Raw genomic sequence first — 22,030 nt, 5'->3', positions numbered from 1 at the left:
AGGCATCAAAGTCCTCGTTAGCAATCTGGATATGTTTTAATTAACAGTAAATTATTAATCCATTATCACAAAGACATCAGCTCTTTAATAGGGAACAGAGCAATGATGGGATAGGACACGGAATTGATTAGTACTGCTGGCTGGGAGATTATCAGGAAGCAGTAGAACATCACTGGGTGGTCAGCAAGAAAGGAGGGAGGGACCTCACATGACTAGCTACACCTTTTTGTTCAGCCCTGCCCTGAGTGTCTTATTTGGAGGTAGTGGAGATGGATTCTGCTCAGATTTGGTCACTGTTTTATTAAGTACCTGCAGTGGCTAGCCATTTTCATAGAGGAGTGTTGGATATTTACCAAAAAGGATGTAGTATTGTCTCCATTATTACACACAAGGAAACAGGCTCAGAGATTTAGTTGGCTTCAATGATGCAGTCGTTTACAGTAGAATTCAGCCTAGATCATTTACCGTGTTTCCCCAAAAAAAAGACCTAGCCGGACAATCAGCTCTAGTGCGTCGTTTGTAGCAAAAATTAATATAAGACCCGGTCTTATTTTACTATAAGACCGGGTCTATATAATATAATATAAGAACGGGTCTTATATTAATTTTTGCTCCAAAAGATGCATCAGAGCTGATTGTCCAGCTAGGTCTTATTTTCGGGGAAACGGTATCTCCCAAGTCCAGTCTGGCTCTTTTGCACTATATCTCACCACCACTTCAAGCCAGGAAGGGGATGAGAGAATCGCCTGTGGCTGATTTATTGGCGCCTGTGGTTGCCCAGAGAAGCTGAGCAGGACTTTCAGCTGCCCTCTATGCCTTAGAAAGTGGAGCTGTGTGCTTCCACCCTATCTCCTGAGGGGAATGCGAAGGAGTCAGGCTGTCTAGCTGAGGAGGAGGGGCCCAAGTGCCTTGGCCATAAAATATCCTGGTGAGGGCTGTGCTGGGAAGTGTTGCATAATGCCCTCCTCACCACTGAACCAAAGTGATTTATTTACTATGGTCCAAAGATGGTGCTTGACCATCTTGTTAAAGAAAAACTTGTCCATTTTAGTAATGACGGCCAGAAAAGAGTTGGGGATTTTATATTATTGCAGTATTTTTTTTCTTGTTTTTAAAAAAGCAGTGCCGGTGCTCTTATCTTGATAAATTATAAAGTACTTCTATACCACTTCCTGTGCCCCCTTTCTGCTTATTTATTCCAAATTGCATGTGAACTTCAGTCTTGTCAGAGAAGAATGCTAAGAAAAATACTGTTCCAGTTTAGCGTTACGAGCATAGGCTATGGAGGCAGACCTAGGTTTTGACCACCACTTTATACCATTTATAGTTTACTAATTGCTAGGTTTTTTCCTCATCTGTAAAATGGAAATAAAAAGAACAAATGTAGTCACCGTGAGGATGAAAAGAAATAATGTACATAAAGCACTTAAGTAGCACAAGGCCTTGCATATAGTATTTACTCATTATAATAGTAGCTATCAATAATATCTGGAACAGTATTATTCCCTCTAGGATAGGAAAGATTGCTACTTGAACTTGCTTGTGGAAAGTGGAGAAGGAAGAAACAGTGTTTGAAGTAAACATCAGTTTCAGGATTATTAATTGAATTTAATAACACTTCTGCTTTCTCTTTGACAGTAGGATTTTCTTTCTCTTTTAATATTATCTGGAGAAACGGTGTTTATAGTGTTGTTAGTTGTTTTTGAAATTCTAATTTCTTCCCTGGTTATAAATCAATAGACAATGACTTTTTGTTCTTTCTGAAAAACTCTAGACACTTTAAGCAAAGGGTTTCATTAGCTCATGTGGATAATGTGTTGTGGAACGTTCCATGCAAAGGAAATATTGGATCACCTATATTCAGAAGTTACGATCATTCTTGTTTGTACTGTATTCTAGGTCTGTACTAGTGTTATTGTTTTCCACCTTTCTCCTCCTTTTTGTGCCTATTCTTTCAGAAATGCAATCTTTATTCTTTTAGTAGACTAAGAAGAATATTTTCCTTTCCTTCACAGGGTTCTGATTTTTTAAGGTCCACCAGCAATTTGTACTCACCAGTGTTAGCGTTCTTGTTTGCCTGGTACTGTGGCTTTATCAGGCATCCCACATGTTGGTTAGATGAGGGTTAGAGATGCAGCAGGCTGGCTATATCTGCCAACAGGCAGGAGGCCCCAAACTGACGTTTCCCTGTTCCGTTAAAGGTTTCTAGAGCATAACTGCTCTTCCTGTATCATCTACCACATCTACTTCTTACCCTCTTCTCTAATATCCTCAGTGATTTTCATAAGCAGATGCCTAGAATTACTGCAGATTTTATTTACCTCAACCAATATTTTCAGATTTGGAATTTCCATATCATTTTCAGATATTGTGAAAGTAGGTGTAATGGAGTATGAGAATAAATACCTCTTTTTTCTAAATACTTTTTAAAAAGAAGTCTGAAAACGGTGTGTTCCTCCTCTGCCCCCAGTGCAAATCCTACTAGCTTGGGAGCACTTTTGTTTCTTAATCTGGCTAATTTTTTAGTTTAAAGTTACAATTAGAATTGTTGATGTTTGTTCTTTTAATATAATTGGTATAATTTCCACATTTTGAGCACTTCTTGTGAAATTGCTTCTTTTTCTCTAATTTTAGAGTGAAATATTCTCTGGAGTTTCTTTGGTCCCCTTTCCTTTTTTTTTTTTTTAAATTTTATTGGTAAATATTGGGGGACAGTGTGTTTCTCCAGGAAGTTGTCCTTCAGTCCAGCTGTGGAGGGCGCAGCTCAGCCCAAGTCCAGTTGTGGTTCCCAATCCCCAGCAACCTTGTTGAGAGCTCGTGCTCTAACCAACTGAGCCATCCGGCCGCCCCTTTAGTCCCCTTTTCTAATGTGGTAGCTCTTACCTGAGGCATCTTAGACTCACCTGAGGAGCTTTTTAAAAAAGGTGTCTGTGCTTCACCCCCAGCAATTCTGTTTGGGTTAATCTGGAGTAGGACTCAGGCATCACTGCAACTCTACATGGAAAGTTTTACAATAGTCATCAATAAGAGCCACTATTCCAGGATGAAATGATTTCTGTAAACACTCTTTCTCTAGGTTATAAAATGTTACACCTCCACAGTCATGTGAAAGTACCATTACAAAGTTAAAATCATTGTATAAAGTCTTTTATCATGTGGCATTTTGGATATTTCTGCTTTTACATTTGTATTTATAGCCATAAGTATCTCAGAAAAGCTGTACATATCCCTCTGCCAACTTTTCTGTCTCCTTGTCTTAATGATAATTAATAACTAAAGTCATAGGTGGTAGGAACCACGTAGAAAATATCTAAGACTGTTTTCCACAGAAACAGATGTCTTACTCCTTTAACTTATTTTTTAATTAAAGAGTCTTACAGGAAAAAAAAAATCATTACATCTTGAGAGAATGAAAAGCTTTGTATTCCAGGACATTGTTCTGGCTACCATGGGTCTGAGAGTCCAGTCTAACTAATACAATAGATGTTTTTTTAATAAATAAAAATCAAAGATGTTGAATACCAAGCTAACTTTGAATTAAACAAACATAGATATTGGTATGAAGCTGTTCTAGCTTACTTAGTTTGAACTAATCCAGAATTACTGCAATCTAGCAAGTAAACAGTTTTTGTAGTCTCTTAAATAGCAATGCTAACCCTATTATAATGTAAATACTACTTGATGGCAGATAAAGTATTTTAAGATGTAGTACTATTACAATTTGGCTCCAGTATTTGTAAGCATAATAAAATGATAAGTTATTTTTCTGCAACCTGTCTCATATCTTAAAATTTCCACCAACAATTTTCAAATGTAACTTTTAAGATCTTTCTGTATGCATAGGAAACTTTCGCTGTTCCACGTACTAGAGAAAATAAAAATGATGGTCAAAGAAATGATGAGCAAAGGCTATATAAAAAAGCCGAGCTAGTAATTTGCAAAATAGGTTGTATTATAAAATGTTGTCAGTAACTTTGTGATGGATTGGCTCTGTTGACCTGAGGTAAAATCTGGTTGTGCCTTAAAACATCAAATGTCTTTTATGCAAATAAGTTTGAATTAACTTATTATGTATATAAGTTTTGTTTTTTTAACAGATCTGAATTTGTTTCCTTTTACAAACTTGAAAAATTTACCCCCCTATTTGATTCAATATACAGAAAGTGCCAAAAAAAGTGTACACATTTTAAGACAGGAAAACTGTATTAAAATTGTAATACTCAATATATACCAATAACAGAAGATGAATACAAGTCATGTTTGACTTCTGCAGTTAGAAGAGTTGCTCAAAGTAGTTACCATCAGCGTCCAGACTCTTCTGATTACAGTGAACTGCTTGAGCAACGTTGACCAAGGTGTCCACTTGTATACATTTTTTTGGCACCCCTGGTATTTGTGAAATCTGCCATCAATATATATGTTGAAAGTATTAATAGATTGGGGTTTTGAAGAAAGGGCGCTGAGTTTAAAGTCAGACTTGAATCGAAGTACGACCAGCATCCTTTAATAGATAGATGTCTGACTTGGGTACCTTTCCTGCCTTCTCTGAGCCTATGGTACATCAACCATAAAACGGAACTAATACAGTATCTGTTCTATTACTGCATAGGCTCAAAAAAGGCAGTATGGGGCAAAGGTTCTTAAGTGTGGTCCAAGGATCCCGTGGAGTTTCCTGAAACCTTTTCATTGGGTCTACAAGGATCTTCTTTTTGCAGGGCCAAATTCTCTTAGTATACTTGAACCAAAACATGTAGCAACAGATTGAATGCAGAAGCAGAGAAAAGAACCCAGCTGTATTTTTTTAAATCCAGGTATTAAAGAGGATTGCAAAATACAAAGCAATGTCACCCGTCTCACTTTATATATATATATATGAAAAAGAGTATTATTTGTTTTAATATGTAATGGGTTTGTTACCTTAAATAATTTTTAAAAATATTTCTTAATTTCTCATATGGTAAATATTAATAAACATAACCCACATAAAGAACAGCTTTTCAGTCCTAAATACTTTCTCTTAAGAGTGCAAATGGATCTTGAGACCAGAACTTTTTAGATCTGCTGATAAAGGGTAATGACTGAGTAATTCCTACTAGGATTTGAAATTTATAAAAATTTATAGTTTTATTGAGATAAAAAATACAAACTGGAAAAAAAGTTTTAAAAACTACAAGATGTCATTTGTGGGTGATAAAAAGCCAGCAGAAACTGGAATGAAGTCTACACTTGGAAGAAAGGAACAGCAGTGGATAAGTTTCCATTTTTATGGCTTTTATCCTGAGAGAAGGCCCCAGTTGGTGACATGAGGGGATGGCTAAAACTGGGATAATAACCTGTAATCTTACTTGCTTGAAGAAAAGAGGACAAAGTTCAGAGTGACCACACAGCTGGAAAATAAGGAGGAAAATCCTAGAAAGGATGTGGTGGTTGTGGGGGGATGGGGTAAATACTGTGTATAAACTCAGCTTAAATCTCTTGCCAATTCCTAAACTTAGACATGTTTTGAACAGCCTTCAAACAGCACACCTAACACCAAAAAATCTGAACCGTAAGGGAGGCAAAACTTGGAGTAAAAGTCCATCCAAGTTAATTGAAAAACAACACATACAAAAAAATCAGTACTCTTTGGAAGGATATTACAGAATCTAGAGTCTTTACTATAGTAATCACAATGGCTAGGATATTACCTAAAATAACTAAACATATGAAGAAACAGTAAACTATCCCTTTAATGAAATTGACCCGAAGATGACCCAGAGGCTGGATTTGGCAGACAATATTTAAAGCGGCTGTTATAATTATACTCATAAAACAAAATAAGGTTGTAATGTGTTAACAAATAGGAAATCTCAACAGATAAATAGAAACTAAAAATAGGGATGAAAATTTCAGACCTGAAAAATATATCTGAAAAAATTCATTGAATAGGTTTAATAGATTAGAAATGATGGAGTCCATGAACTTGAAGGTAGACGAACAGAAATCTCATCTGAAGCAGAAAGAGAAATAAATTAGTATATGAAAGTTCTCTACAAACTTCAATGCTCTGTACTGGCATCAAGAATTATTACTCTAGGTTTCTTTAAAGTCTAAACTCACTTCTTCCCTCTGCATACTAATTTCTAGTTTGTAAACCAATGCCATCTAAAAGAAGAGACTTGAATTCTGTCTCCTCACCTGCACCATCTGCTTTCCCTTGTCAGAAAAAGAAATCCCCTTTTTCTCCATGGCTAACTGCTACACTTTTGTTTGCATTCCTTCTGGCTTCTAGAGATCCACTGCTCTTTAGCCTGAAAGTTGTCTTCAATCTGCAGCATCCTCAATGACCTCCCCTTTATGGCCTCTGCTTTCTAACATCCCCTTGCAGTCAGATATTTTGCTCTACCTGTTTCCCCAGACTTCAGAGATCACCAGAAACCTTGGTCACCACACTTGGGGTTGTTGTAATAGGCCTCATCGCCATGTTTCTCTGCAGCATTTTCCATCATTGCCATCTCCTCCTGCCAAAGTTCCCACCTTTCCTTCACCTCCCTTATCTTCCCACAATGACAATATATTTTCTTATTTGTTCTCTTTTATTATCTTTTCTGTGTTTTTCAAGGATTCCTTATTCTTAGCTTTTTTCCCTTTTACTTAATAGTCCTATTCACTCCTGGTAACTTTAGCCTTGTCATTTCAGAGGACCACCTCTCCCTGTCTAGCCCTACTTTCTAAAGCCCCAGTCCAGCACATTGTCTCCACTGATCACTAAACATTCCTACTTAGATGTCCTACAGTGAACACCTTGAACTCATTGTGTCCAAAATGAAATTTGTCTCTTATCAAGCCAGTTTCTATGCTTCTCTGGCATTCTGGGAGCCTGCCTTTATGTCATCACCTAGCACATGGCAGTTACTCTGCAAATATTACCTGAAAGAATAAACAAAGTCTTCTAGTTACACAAGCTGGAGTTCTGAGACTCATCTTTGACTTGATCTCTGGCTGACCACATCCAATCTGCTGCCGTCATGTCAGTCAGTTTTACGTCTGGTGTATCTTCTTGCATTTATTTGCACTGCCATTACTTGGATATTGCAGTAGGCTCCTTGCTGGTCTTTATTTCTCCATCCCTAACCCTTGCTAATCTTTTTTATGTATTGCTACTAGACCAGTCTTGACTCAAGCCTAATGATGGTGATGATAATGATGACTAGTTTTTATTGAATATGAGGTCTGACAACTAAGTTCGCGGACTCATCCTAGAAAAAGTGCTACATATCTCATTGCTGAATATCACTATGGTCACCTTTGAAGTGCTACCCTTGGGAAGCTATGCACTGATGCCAGTGCCTAGTTCACCCTTCAAAGCAATTTTGGAACTTTTTCTGGAATGGCCATCAGAGCTGTTGTTGTATTACTCTTGATGTCCTGAATGTCATCAAAATGTCTTCCTTTCAATACTTCCTCTATCTTTGGGTGAAGAAAAAAGTCATTGTGGGCCAGATCAGGTGAGTAGGGAGGGTGTTCCAATACAGTTATTTGTTTACTGGCTAAAAACTCCCTTACACACAGTGCCATGTGAGCTGGTGCATTGTTGTGATGCAAGAGACATGAATTGTTGGTGAAAACTTCAGCTCGTTTTTGTCTTAACTTTTTTACGCAGCCTTTTTAGCACTTCCAAATAGTAAATTTGGTTAACTGTTTGTCCAGTTGGTACGAATTCATAATCCCGCTGATACCGTGTTTCCTCGAAAATAATACCTAGCCAATCAGCTTTAATGTGTCTTTTGGAGGAAAAATGAATATAAGACCCGGTATTATATCATTATATTATATATTATTTTATATTCATTTTTGCCCCAAAAGACGCATTAGAGCTTGTCTGGCTGGGTCTTATTTTTGGGGAAACAGTATCAAAAAAAAGGTTAGAAACATCGTTTTGACTCTTGATTTGGACTGACAGAACTTTTTTGGTCATGGAGAATTGGCTGACTTCCATTGTGCACTTTTATGCTTTGTTTCAGGGTCATATTGGTACACCCATGTTTCATCATCAGTGATAACATGGCCCAAAACATCATCTTGCCTCTCCAAAAGGTCTTGGCAAATTTCGATTCTCCTTTGTTTTTGTTTATCGGTGAGCTCCTTTGGGACCATTTTTGCACACACCTTTCTCATGCGAAGATTTTCAGTTAATATTTTTCTAATTGTTTCTCTATCGATGTTTACTTTGTCTGCTATGCTTCTCACAGTCAGCCGATGATTTTGCTGCATAATTCAATGAATTTTTGCATCAGTTCTGCTTGTTACTGGCCACCATGACCTCGCTTCATCAGTGACACATTCTCTCCCTTCAGAAAAACATTTAATCCATTTGTACAATGCTGTTTTCTTTATGGCATTATCCCCATAAACTTGGACTAACATGTCCCTGATTTCACTTCCACTCTTGCCAAGTTTAACAAGAAATTTAATGTTTGTTTGTTGCTGTAATTCAAGCTCAGACATTTTCGTGATGGCACACAAAAACATGCAAGAACAATAATGAACGTCACTATTGCAAGACAATGCCACACGTTGACACGAACACAGCTGTGAGACACTGATATACTAAGGTTATGAAACCTTACCGAGCTGTTTGTACAGTGCTGCCAATGTAAACACATGATGACAAGTTCGTGAACTTAATTGTCAGAGCTCATACTTACGATGGGCCCCACTATTCCTAAGTACTTACATGTATCATCTTATTAAATCTATATAATAACCCGTGAGATAGACTGTAGTTGTTCATATTGTATAAGTGAAACGGAGGCCCAGAGTTGTATCTTGTCAAGATCACACAACTAAATGGCAGAGCTGGAATTTTAATCCACGCTGTCCAATTCCAAAGTTCAAGCTTTAACTACAATGCTGTTTTCCCTCCCACAGAAAACGTCTTAACATAGTTCTCTATTTCAGACACAACTGGAGTAACTTTTTTTTTTTAAGATTTATTTATTTATAATATTGCTCTTTAAAAAAAAAAAAAAAAAAGATTTTATCGGGGGAGGGGAACAGGACTTTATTGGGGAACAGGGTGTACTTCCAGGCCTTTTTTCCAAGTCAAGTTGTCCTTTCAGTCTTAGTTGTGGAGGGCGTAGCTCAGCTCCAGGTCCAGTTCCTGTTTCTAGTTGCAGGGGGCACAGCCCACCATCCCTTGCGGGACTTGAATCGGCAACCTTGTGGTTGAGAGGATGCACTCCAACCAACTGAGTCATCCTGGAGCTCAGGGGCAGCTCAGCTCAAGGTGCCCTGTTCAATCTTAGTTGCAGGGGGCGCTGCCCACCATCCCTTGCGGGACTCGAGGAGTTGAACTGGCAACCTTGTGGTTGAGAGCCCACTGGCCCATGTGGGAATCGAACCGGCAGCCTTTGGAGTTAGGAGCATGGAGCTCTAACCGCCTGAGTCACCGGGCCGGCTCCCAACTGGAGTAACTTAATTTTACATTCAGTACCTTCTGTGAGCTGCCCCTATCTCTTGTTATTTACTTTTGTTTTTTCTGTGCCAAACTGAATTCTTCAGTTTTCGATGTATTCATACCCTCTCTGTAATTTTACTCATTCTATTTTTTTCTGCCTGCAGTGCTATGTTCACCTGTCTATTCATCTAAATCTAGTTCAAATGGCTTATTTTCCATTTGGTCATCTGTTACTTATCTCCTCAAAGCATGTTTTCCAAATTACTCTTATGGCACATGTCATTTCATGTTGTAATTACTGTTTATTAGTCTGTAATCTTGATTGCATCATCTATAATTTTTTTCTGTCCCTATGCCTTGTACAATGTGTGCTTTCAAATATTTTTCCTTTAATAAAATTCTCTTCAAAAATATTTTTTCAATAAGTGAATTGGCTTTTTAGTGTGCCATTTTCATTTCCACATGGTTCAACAGTTCATTATACTAAATATATATATATGTATTATATATAATATACATATATATTATATATAATATACATACATATTGTATATATACATATAACATATAAATGAAGAACTGGTGAAAACGTTTGTGATCTGAGAGGTTTTTTTGGAGACAATTTTTAAGGCTAGTTTAAGATATTTCAATGTGAACCATTTCATTGAATCTAAGACATGTTTTTCACGTACTGAAACCTCCAATATAGAGTTTATTTATTTTTTTTAGTCTACCTATAAATTGGTGGTGTTTTAGAATCGGAAATGGTGGTAAACACAATAGTGGCTTTTGGTAAATGGCCTTTTGGAACAAAACCCACAATTTGGATTTTGTTTATATTCTTAGAGGTAGGCTCAAGTCTCTGTAGGTTTTATCTTGTTATTTCTTATTTCATTGCTACTTAAAGGCTTTTAAAATGAGATGGTAAGGGGTGAGAATTTTTCTTGTTTAATTGGTAAAGAATGGGGGAAACTTATGTTTGAATATAAGTTGGATTTTTTAAAGTAATGTGTGAATGTAAAATTAAGCAATTGCAGGATTCCTAAAGTGCAATATTATTTATATAAAATTTTAAAACATGCAAAACAGTACCATACCTTCTTAAGGGATGTATACATATACAGTAAGATTGTAACGATATACAGGGGAGTCATAAACACCAAATTCAGGATGGCGGTTACTTTTGGGTTTTTTTGTTTGTTTATTCCATTTCTATTTTATTGTAAAATACACATAGTATAAAATTTCTCATTTTGGCCATTTTAAAGTGTACAACTCAGTGGGAGTTAGTACATTCCCAATGTTGTGCAACCATCACCACTCTCTAGCTCCAGAACGGTTTTTTTGTTTTTTTTTTCAATTACAGTTGACATACAATATATTAGTTTCAGGTGTACAGCATAGTGGTTAAACACATAACTTATGAAGTGATCACCCCGATAAATCTAGTACCCACCTGGCACCTACATAATTATTAACAATATTATTGTTTAATTCCTTATGCTTTACATTCCCATTACTATTTTGTAACTACCAATTTGTATTTCTTAATCCCTTCCCCCAACACCCCTCCCAGCTGGCAACCATCAAAATGTTCTCTGTATCTATGAGTTTCTGTTTTTTTGTTTACTTTGTTCATTAGATTCCACATATAAGTGAAATCGTGGCATTTGTCTTTCTGACTTACTCCACTCAGTACAATACCCTCTAGGTCCTTCCGTGTTGTGGCAGATGGCAGTTTTCATTCCTTTTCATGGCTGAGTAATATTCCATTGTACATATATACCTCCTCTTCTTTATCCACTCATCCACTGATGGACACCCAGGTTGCCTCTATATCTTGGCTACTGTAAACAACGCTGCAATGAACATATTGATGCAAAAGTCCCTTCAAAGTAGCATTTTGGGTTTCTTTGGATAAATACCTAAAGGTGGGATTAAGGGGTCCTTCTTTGTCTCTTGTTATAGCCTTTGTTTTAAAGTCTATTTTGTTGGGTATAAGTATCGCTACTCCAGCTTTTTTTTTTTTTTTCAGTTTCAGGAAATATCTTTTTCCATCCCTTTACTGTCAGTCTGTGTGTGTCTTTCGATCTGAAGTGAATCTCTTGTAGGCGCATATGTAAGGGTTTGGTTTTCTTATCCATTCAGCGACTCTTATCTTTTGATTGGAGCATTTAATCCATTTACATTTAAAGTAACTGTTGATAGATATATAGTTATTGCCATTTCATTGTTCATATTTTTGATACATATTTTTTTTCTTCTTCTTCAAGAAGTCCCTCTAACATTTCTTGTAATACTGGTTTGTGATGATGAACTCCTTTAGCTTTTTCTTGTCTGGCAAACTCTTTATCTGTCCTTCGACTATAAATCCTAGCTTTGCTGGTAGAGTAATCTTGCTTGTAGGTCCTTGCTTTCATCACTTTGAACATTTCCTGCCAATCCCTTCTGGCCTGCAAAGTTTCTGTTGAGTAATCAGCTGACAGTCTTATGGGGCTCTATCATAGGTAACCTAACTCGGTTTCTCTTGCTGCTTTTAAAATTCTCTCTTTGTCTTTAAACTTTGGCATTTTAATTATGATGTGCCTTGGTGTGGGCCTTTTTGGGTTGCATTCTACTTCCTTCAGGAATCTCCATGCTTGTATGTGTCTGAATGCAGTTAAGGTCAGGGTTTAGGTTCTATCCCATGGGGCTTCCAGGCCCCATGTAAATTGGGGGACATCTATTTTAAGGGCTCCTGAACGTACAGTGACTGTTAAGTTTCCCAAACATTGTATGATAATTAGGAAGCCAGTGTCGCCTGAGCACTGAGGATCCCTAAGGAGCAGTGATGGCTCTAGCCCACCCAGGATTCACTATTATGTTATGAATATTTATAGCTAACATTTAAATAGCAGTTTCCATTACAAGGTGCTTTTCACATAACTTATCTCACGTATTTCTGAGGCAGGAATCAATATCTCATTCCTATTTTTCCCGTGAAGAAACTGAAGACTAGAAACATTGTGGTTGCATAGATTAAAAAAGGACAGGACTTTATTTTGCCCCTGTGTCACTCATAACAAGCTATCTTCGTACCAGATGAAAAAAAGGCCATAAATATTTATGGGATCAGCAGTTGATACTGATTGTCACAATAGGTCTTAATGTTAAATAGGTTTGGGGTAAAATTAATAGCATTGAAAACTGTTGGATAATTTCATTTAAATTTCGGTCTCCTTGTACTCTTGTAGGTTTGTGTGAACTGTAGCCAATTTTGTAAAAAAAAAAAAAAAAAGAAAACAACTTTATATTGTCCTTTTTCTCAGAGCCACAATGGACACAGCTAGCCATAGTCTTGTCCTTCTGCAGCAGCTGAACATGCAACGAGAATTTGGTTTTCTGTGTGATTGCACAGTTGCTATTGGAGATGTTTACTTCAAAGCCCACAGAGCAGTGCTTGCTGCTTTTTCGAACTATTTCAAGATGATATTTATTCATCAAACAAGGTAAGGATGTGCTTTTGTAAATCAGAAAAATTTTAATGTGGTGGTATATCTAAACCTTATTATAACATCATTTTGGGGATTTTTTGTTATAGGGTCACCTTAAGAAATAAAAAATGCATGATACATATTTTTATATACCAGTAATTAAATGCAGTGTGAAGCATCCATGGTGGAAGATAAGAACAAAAACAATAATATTTGAAATTTATTGAAGGCTTATTTTATACCCAAGCACAAAGTATTTACCTGATGTAAATTCTACTGTTGTCCATACTATTTCAGAAAAAAGGAAACCAAGACTGAATTGTTAAGTAACTATCCCATCCAGGACTACACACAGCTATTAAGTTAGACTCAAGTGTACATCTGTGCTCTTAAAGTTTTAATGCACTTAATCACTAAGTTGTTGATTTCTATTCCATTACACTTAACATAGCGAGGTTTCAATGTCATAAGTCTTTCCACCTTATATTCCATATTACAGTTCAAAGGTCATTTGTTTCAAATCTGTTTTCAAAAAATTTTTGGATTTAGGTTACCCCAACCTGGTAGGTATATAGTGGGAGGGCTGCAAAGTGGTATTCAGATTTTGAGCTCTTGGTAAAGAATAGCTTTAATCTATCCTACTGTGTTTCCCCGAAAATAAGACCTAACTGGAAAATAAGCCCTAGCATGATTTTTCAGGATGACATCCCCTGAACATAAACCCTAATGCGTCTTTTGGAGCAAAAATTAATATAAGACCCAGTTTTATTTTCAGGAAACACGTAGGTTGAACGTGTTTAGGTAGGTTGAAAGAGATAGAACACTCTTTGTTTCGTTAAAGGACCTTACATGAACTATTTAGGATTCCAGCCCCAATTATACATTATTATTTCATTGTTCATTTATTCAACTATTTATTGATTCCTTATATGTCAGGCACTGTGCTAGACCCCTCTAACAGATAAGTTATATTCTCTGCCCTCAAGAAATTTATAGACTAATAGAGAGGTAATGCATGTAAGGAAAATGATTGCAGTGTAATTGATCACTCTGTGCCTCAGTTTCCTTTTCTATAAAACACTAGAATAGTATAACTACTCACATTGAAAAGATTAAATGGATTAATATTAAAATGCTTAGAACAGGAGCTTTGCACTGTTAGCTGCTGTTATTAATAATTAATGTTTTTTCTGTCTGACTTCTTTCGCTCAGCATTACACTCAAGATCCATCCATGTTGTCACAAATGTTCCTATATCATCTTTTCTTACCGCCGAATAGTATTCCATTGTGTATATATACCACAACTTCTTTATCCATTCATCTATCGAAGGACATTTTGGTTGTTTCCATGTGATTTCACTGATATGTGGTATATAAACCAAAAACAACAAAAGAACAAGACAAACAAATGAGAAAGAGAAACTCATAGACACAGACAATAGTTTAGTGGTTACCAGAGGGTAAGGGGGGTGGGGGTGGGAGATGAGGGTAAGGGGGATCAAATATATGGTGATGGAAGGAGAACTGACTCTGGGTGGTGAACACACAATGGGATTTATAGATGATGTAATACAGAATTGTACACCTGAAATCTATGTAATTTTACTAACAATTGTCACCCCAATAAATTAAAAAATATATATTAATGTGCTAAGTCTATAATAGAAGTATTGTATAAGGTAAAGTGGAATGTCAGCAGCCCTATTTTGAGAAGGTTGGAAGAGGTTTTACAGAGGCCCTGGATCTTGAAGGATCAGGAATTGTTTTTCAGATATTGTAGAGGAATGCAAGAAGGTACATTGCAGGCAGAGGAAACAATGCATGAAAACACGCAGACATGAACCAGGCTAGATCAGAATGATTGGAATGTATGGCACAAAGGGGAGAGGAGGTTAGAGTGGGGGACAGGTCATGGGTAACCTTCTCTGCCACACCAAAGAGTTTCCTTTCTGACCTACATGTCAATGTAGAAACTATATTAAAAATACTACCTTCACATCAATCTTGTCTGAGAGCTGTGAGCTGGTCCAGCTCTCAAAGTGCGTGGTGCATGGTGTACCAGGCACTGAGCTAAACTAAATTCAGGAGATACAAGGGTGGCAGCCTGCTATGTGGTATCTGTTGAGCAACTGAAAATCCTCAGTTAAGAGAGCTCTGTGCTGATTTAAAAAAAACCCTGCCATAGACCATGCAAGTGGGTGGGTCAGAGCTCAGAGTGAAGCCCAAGAAGGAATCCCAAGATATCAAGACTAAAGAAAGGGATTGTAAGCATTTTGACCCCCCGTGCTTTCTGATGCATTGACCCACACTTCTGTTTCAGGGAAGGTAAGTTCATTGACTGATTCCATTGTTCCTTGACATCCAACACTTCCCTCAGGTTGTCTTTATCCTAGTTTTTCAGGGTGTTTTCTGATTTCTTGTTACACAGTTATTTCTATCTATTATCTGAGTTCAAGATTTATATGTGAAAATTGGGCTTGGGACTTATTTTAAAGCTTTTCAAAGTTATCCCTGTATTCATTTGTGATCTAAAGAGTAGATATATTAATATAGTTTGGGAGCCAAAATAAGGTTAGCGTAATTTAAATTCTATATATTACCAATTTCAATATACCCTGTAAAAATTTTTAAATATATTTATTGTGGTAAAATATATACAACATAAAATTTCCCATTTTAACCATTTTTAATTGTACAATTCAATGACATTAATTACATTCACAATGTTGTGCAACCATCACCACTATTTATTTCTAAAACTTTTCATCACCCCAAATAGAAACCGTATCCGTTAAGCAATAACTCCCTATACCCGCTGCCAAAGCTCCTGGTAACCTCTAATCTACTTTCTGTCTCCAGATATTTCTTATAAGTGGCATCGTACAAAATTTGTCCTCTTCTGTCTGGCTTATTTCACTTAGCATAGTGTTTTCAAGTTTTATCCATATTGTATGTAGCATGTATTAGAACTTCATTCTGTTTTATGGCTGAATATTCCATTATATGTATATGCCACATTATGTTTATCCATTCATCTGTTGATGGATACTTGGGTTGTTTCTACCTTTTGGCTATTGTGAATACTGCTGTACTGAACACTGGTATTTGCTTAAGTCCCTGTTTTTGGTTATTTTGGTTACATACTCAATAGACTGTTAAGTTCTGTAAGAGCAGGGTACCTATTTTATTCATTTTTCTACCACTTGATCACTTAGGAGTCACTATATAAATGTTGACTTAATCAGATTATCTGTGTTTCCTAACTTTAGGTGGTACATGAAGACTTGTTGGGCCATAAAACTGGTATACAATGAATGTGTAAGCTTTTGCTGCTATTTGATTAAAGGCAGATTGCTAAGTCTGAACTTCTTAGAAAGAAATTGCTTTAGCCTAAGACTGTACTGTTAACTAAAAGGCCAACTGGTTGTTTCATTTTGTGTGGGTCTGTTTGTTTTTTTTTAACAGTGAGTGCATAAAAATACAACCAAGTGACATCCAACCTGACATATTCAGCTATTTGTTACACATTATGTACACGGGAAAAGGGCCAAAACAGATTGTGGATCATAGTCGTTTGGAGGAAGGGATTCGATTTCTTCATGCTGACTACCTTTCTCACATTGCAACTGAAATGAATCAAGTGTTCTCACCAGAGACTGTGCAGTCCTCAAATTTGTATGGCATTCAGATCTCAACAACCCAAAAAACAGCTGTTAAACAAGGTCTGGAGGTCAAAGAAACTCCTTCCAGTAACAGTGGAAACAGAGCTGCCGTCCAGGGTGATCACCCCCAGTTGCAGCTTTCTCTTGCTATTGGGCTGGATGATGGCACTGCTGACCAGCAGAGGGCCCGTCCTGCCACGCAGGCCTTGGAGGAACACCAGAAGCCTCCAGTGTCCATCAAACAGGAGAGATGTGACCCAGAATCTGTGATCTCCCAGAGCTACACCTCACCCTCATCAGAGGTAACAGGCCCCACTTTCACCGAAAGCAGTATCAAAATACACTTATGCCACTACTGTGGAGAACGTTTTGATTCCCGTAGTAACCTAAGACAACATCTCCATACCCATGTGTCTGGATCCCTCCCATTTGGTGTTCCTGCTTCCATTCTGGAAAGTAATGACCTTGGTGAAGTGCATCCACTTAATGAAAATAGCGAGGCTCTTGAATGCCGCAGGCTCAGCTCCTTCATTGTCAAGGAGAATGAGCAGCAGCCTGACCACTCAAATCGGGGTACCACAGAACCTTTGCAGATCAGTCAAGTGTCTTTGATCTCCAAAGACACAGAACCAGTAGAATTAAACTGTAATTTTTCTTTTTCAAGGAAAAGAAAAATCAGCTGTACCATCTGTGGTCATAAATTTCTCCGAAAGAGCCAATTGCTGGAACACATGTATACACACAAAGGTAAATCTTACAGATATAACCGATGCCAAAGGTTTGGTAATGCATTAGCCCAGAGATTTCAGTCGTATTGTGACAGCTGGTCTGATGCCCCCCTGAAAAGTTCTCGCTTGTTCCAAGAACAGTTAGACTCATCTTGTGCTTTAGAGTCAGAGCTCACACAAGAAAATGTGGATACTATCGTAGTTGAGTAGCAGTTTCTCCTTCAGAATTTTTATATCAATTCTGAAAAAGAAAATTCACATGCATTTTTTATTCATAAATTATTTTCTTCCTCAAGTTCTATGGACTTTTTTCTTTACCATTTATTCATAGTTTTAATGTTTATATTAAGTCTCCTTATTGTAAGAGATATTAATTCATAGCTATTAAAATGTAACCTTCATTAGGGCTGTGAACTTTTCATAAATTAATTCACAATTTAGAAATCAGAAATCAGTGTAGTAATAATGGGACTTTAGAGTAAATAGTTATTTATGGAATTTCTAAGTTTTACTAGGTTGTATAATAGAATCAGTAAAATCAAATTAACGTTAAGTAAATGAGATATTTTTTAAAGAATATTCTAGACTATCACTTTTGGCTATTGTTTCACAAGAATAAGCATCTACCAGGACGATTTAAAAATATTTTCTGCCATATAGGAAGTTAATAGTTATTTTAATGCATAACTATGTGATAATGTATAAGAAATTGTTTTAAGGCATAAATATACCAAATCATGAGTTGTTTTAAAATTATATTTTACTTACTAGCTCTGCAACATCTTACATGGTTTTTATTTATTTTTTAAACATTGAACATACCTCATTTTTAATAAAACATATTTTAGTTAAAAAGAGAGAAAAGGAGAAGAGTCAGACATAAAATAAAAAATCCGAAAGAGAGTAACAATAAGGTACGTGCACATAATCACACAGAGACAGAGGTGCTGGTAGATCTGCATTGACTGACATCCAGGGGTGTTAACCTTAATCTCATGTGTTTTCTCAAAGACCTTAAGAACAATTTGGGATTTTTTTTATGAGTGGAGGTTTACATGAGTTTAAAGAGGAAAATGATAAAATACACATTATCTTTATACCCTCAGTGTCAGAGGATTTTCTAGGCTGCCTGAGTTGATGTTAATTTTCTAACAATCACTTGAAAAAGTAATTTTTCAGTGACACAGTTTTCACTTTTGTCTGGTCCATAAAACCAGCAGAATAGTTAGAGTCAATGTCCTAGAACTATGCTTAAAATCTATGGTAGGTTTTTCTCTGTGAATAAACTTAACTCTCTTTTATAGTGCTGAAACTTACAAAGTTAAAACCCCATAAAATTAAAATTGAGATTCTCCTGCTCTGTGTTGCTGGGAAATAGCTGATCAAACCTTACCACAAAGGACAGTTCTAAACTGTTTCTGAAATGTTTAAATATCAAAAATACTAGATGGTCATGAATAACAAAAGAGAGGCTTCAAAATAGCCTCTTCTTTTTTGTATGCTTCCCTGGTAAATTTGAAGCCTCACAGACATCTTTTTTTTTTTGGGGGGGGGGAGAAGGCGTACAGGACTTTGTTGGGGAACAGTGTGTACTTCCAGGACTTTTTTCCAAGTCAAGTTGTTGTCCTTTCTATCTTAGTTGTGGAGGGTGCCGTTCAGCTTCAAGCTGTTGTCCTTTCAGTCTTAGTTGTGGAGGGCGCAGCTCAGCTCCAGGTCCAGTTGCCTGTTGCTAGTTTCAGGGGGTGCAGCCCACCATCCCTTGGGGGATTCGAGGAATCGAACTGGCAGCCTTGTGGCTGAGAGCCCACTGGCCCATGTGGGAATCAAACTGGCAGCCTTCGGAGTTAGGAGCACGGAGCTCCAACCACCGGAGCCACCAGGCCGGCCTGCCTCACAGACATCTTAATAAATCTAATAAACTTGGTTTGTGAGGCTTAGAATTTGACTGCATACAAAACTTCTTTGAACTTTTGTGACTGCACACTCCAAGGACACTTCCTCAACAGCATCAGAGTTCAGTCGGGAGGGAGCTCAAAGAGTAATCCAGCTCATTCTGAGGGCACAAAGATTTTTCTCTGGATAAACAGTGAGTTTAGCTGAATTACGAAGTGATAAGTTTTTCTTGAGGGTTGAATGAAGTGAACCACTGGGCATTGTCTAAAGCAGTAGAGTTTCTGCCTTAGACAAGTGAGTGAAGCCTCCTGGGGTCAAGCTTGATACGGGCTGAGAGAATAATCTAACTAGCTATGGATACAGAATCAATAGGAGTGGTTACAATAAATGTGTTGCTCTTTGGAGTCAGAACATCATCTAATCTTAAATTATGGAAGCAATTATGCAACCTCATACTGCCTTCAAACATTTAATCTCATAGGATGAACACAAATATTAACCTCGATTTCATGTATTTCAGTTTATTCAGGATGTATTCCTTAGTCATCTTTAAGTAAAATTTTACTTTTCTCAGTAAGATAAATTTTCTCTTTTATATTCTTTACTACTTGCTCAGTCACTAGTCCTTGATACAAGAAGTATATAGCTAAAGGGTGCAATTAGGGATACATATGAGTTGTGGATACATTGTGGATGAGCAATGTAAGCAGTTCAGGGCAGGGTCTGGAGAAATGGTAAGAATTTGCTCGTGGCTGATTGGCCGTGATAGACAACATTGATTTAAAGCAGAAATAGATCTATGTTTGTTGGGTGTTGAAAAAATAATGGTTAACTGTATTTTCATTTCTACTCATAGAGTTCTTTTTAATACTAGGAATTAAAAGCAAATGTTTTTTTTTCTTAGTCTTCATGATATTTACTCTTATAGGAAGTGGAAAAATGTTAACTTCATTTTGTAGAAAAAAAATTCCAAAAGCTGGGTTCTGGTGAACCAGTGAACAGTGGTGTGAGGACTGACCCATTTTTTTCATTCAGCAGGCATATTTTAAAAATAACTGTTATATGGCTCACACTGTGCCCTGAGTGTGTTTTTTTAAGATATGATTTGTCAGTAAGAAAATCTACTTTGTATAGAAAAAAGTTCTTCCAGCTAAACCCTTTAGTTCTGATTACATCATCTGCAAAATGGAGCTAATAATCTTAGCCATATAGTATGGGTTGCATAATGATTACCAAGCTCTAAAAACTAGAAATGCTATATGCACCTTAATCAATGTATCAGGCAAATACTAAACAGACATTTTCTCCTTGAATAAGCTTGGAATCTTCCCTTTTTTCCAGATATTGTATATAGTTGTTTTCTGGAGAAAAACAGACTGTGTCAGTATTTGTCCTTATTAGCACATTGTCTGAACTCAGTATGATAAGTATAGTCTGTCTTATGAGAACATTTATTGATTTATCTCTCTTGAGATTATTATTTCTTGCTTTGGTTTCCCGTCTGTAACATGGACATAGGCAGTCCCTACCTCACAGGGGTGTTGTGAGGATTTGTATTAAAATTGTGTTAAGTGCTTACTTAGTATTATTGATAAAAACTAACCATGTAAAGAAAACTACATTTATTCAATAGCTAAACCTATTAACTTCAGTATTTTAACCCGTAATTCTAGAATGTCTTAGAAGGATTCATATACTATTTAATACTCAATAATTCATTGACAAAATTCTTATTTTTATTTTTTACAAATACTCTAGAAACAGCAGTGTTGCCGGAATTTCTATTCTACCGTAATTTTATCAAGGAGGATATTAGTTCTTTCGCATTTTGGGGAATAAAACCTTGCCAATTTCAGCTTTCCTGAAAGTTCCCCCAAGCGTATTGTTTACGCCTAGGAAAAGGAACAAAAGCAATGGAGAAAATAACATTTTTATTTCTTCAATGTAGATTATCTAAAAAGTAGATGGGGACAAGAAATGGAGTGGGGATAATAATATAGTAATTCATTATGTTCTATTAAAATAGTATTTGAAAGGCTTCACTAGAACTGAAGGAAATACATATTAGTCATGGAAAAAGATAGGCTGAAAATGTATAATTCCACTAATATTTATTTGCACAGGCATATTCTTGATGTTGTAACTCAGATCCTTAATAAGTATCAATTTTTTTAATAGTAATTGAGGTAAAAATAGGCCACCTGAAGAGTTTTCATAGTGTAACTTGTGTCTGTATGTTTTAAACTAAATGTGTCTCTATGATATTTTATTATAATTACTTTTCAAATTCCTAAGAGTGAAATCTGTAAATGATTATTCTCTGTTGTACTTCTGTGTTTGTATGCCTGGACTTTTTGAAAACTGGTAAGATTATACAATCCCAAGCCTGAATGTCTTAAATACAAGGAATCACAAACTGTGATTTTTGTCTTCAAGACCTGGAAGAATCCATTGTATTTCAGTGTGTATCTTGATTAGTTAGTAGATATTACTCCAGGGCAACTGACATTAAATGTCATCAGCTCTTCTATTTTGTGCCAAATAAATTCATTTAGTCAGATTAGATCAAATATCAACTTAAAATACTTTCAAAGAAACTTGGATTTCAAAAATTTGTCTAATAAAAAAGGCCCACTGAAGAGATCTTCAAAGTAGAAGTAACACATAGCTAAACATAGGAGACTGAAATCAATAACACATTGTATGAGTAAACTCTTCCACCTAATGTACTGTGAGAAACATTCTTTTAGAAAGTTTTGTATGGGATGAAAACAGTGGATTTCATGTATTTTATCATGACAAATAAATTGATGTGACTTGATCATAAACATCT

The 22,030-nt window shown here is 36.5% G+C and overlaps 1 protein-coding gene across 6 annotated transcripts in view; it reads left to right on the top strand.

Annotated features, from left to right (window-relative positions):
* Nucleotides 1-22,030, top strand: part of ZBTB25 (zinc finger and BTB domain containing 25) — a 28,430-nt gene that overhangs the window by 2,206 nt on the left and 4,194 nt on the right. For 3 of the 6 annotated variants that reach the window (XM_074327368.2, XM_074327370.2, XM_074327369.2), the window contains 2 exons: nucleotides 12,748-12,927; nucleotides 16,380-17,323. In XM_074327368.2, the coding sequence (XP_074183469.2) occupies nucleotides 12,748-12,927; nucleotides 16,380-17,323 (1,124 nt within the window). Of the gene's footprint in view, nucleotides 1-12,747; nucleotides 12,928-16,379; nucleotides 22,026-22,030 lie in introns of those variants that run through there. The other 3 variants (XR_016020894.1, XM_088797366.1, XM_088797365.1) reach the window with 2 other exon arrangements.

Source organism: Rhinolophus sinicus, chromosome 3, assembly GCF_057876585.1.
Source record: "Rhinolophus sinicus isolate RSI-liver-muscle chromosome 3, RSI-T2T, whole genome shotgun sequence".
In the NCBI taxonomy this organism is placed as follows: Eukaryota; Metazoa; Chordata; class Mammalia; order Chiroptera; family Rhinolophidae; genus Rhinolophus; species Rhinolophus sinicus.
Note: the sequence above shows the minus strand (reverse complement) of the source record. Positions and strands in the feature narration are given on the sequence as shown.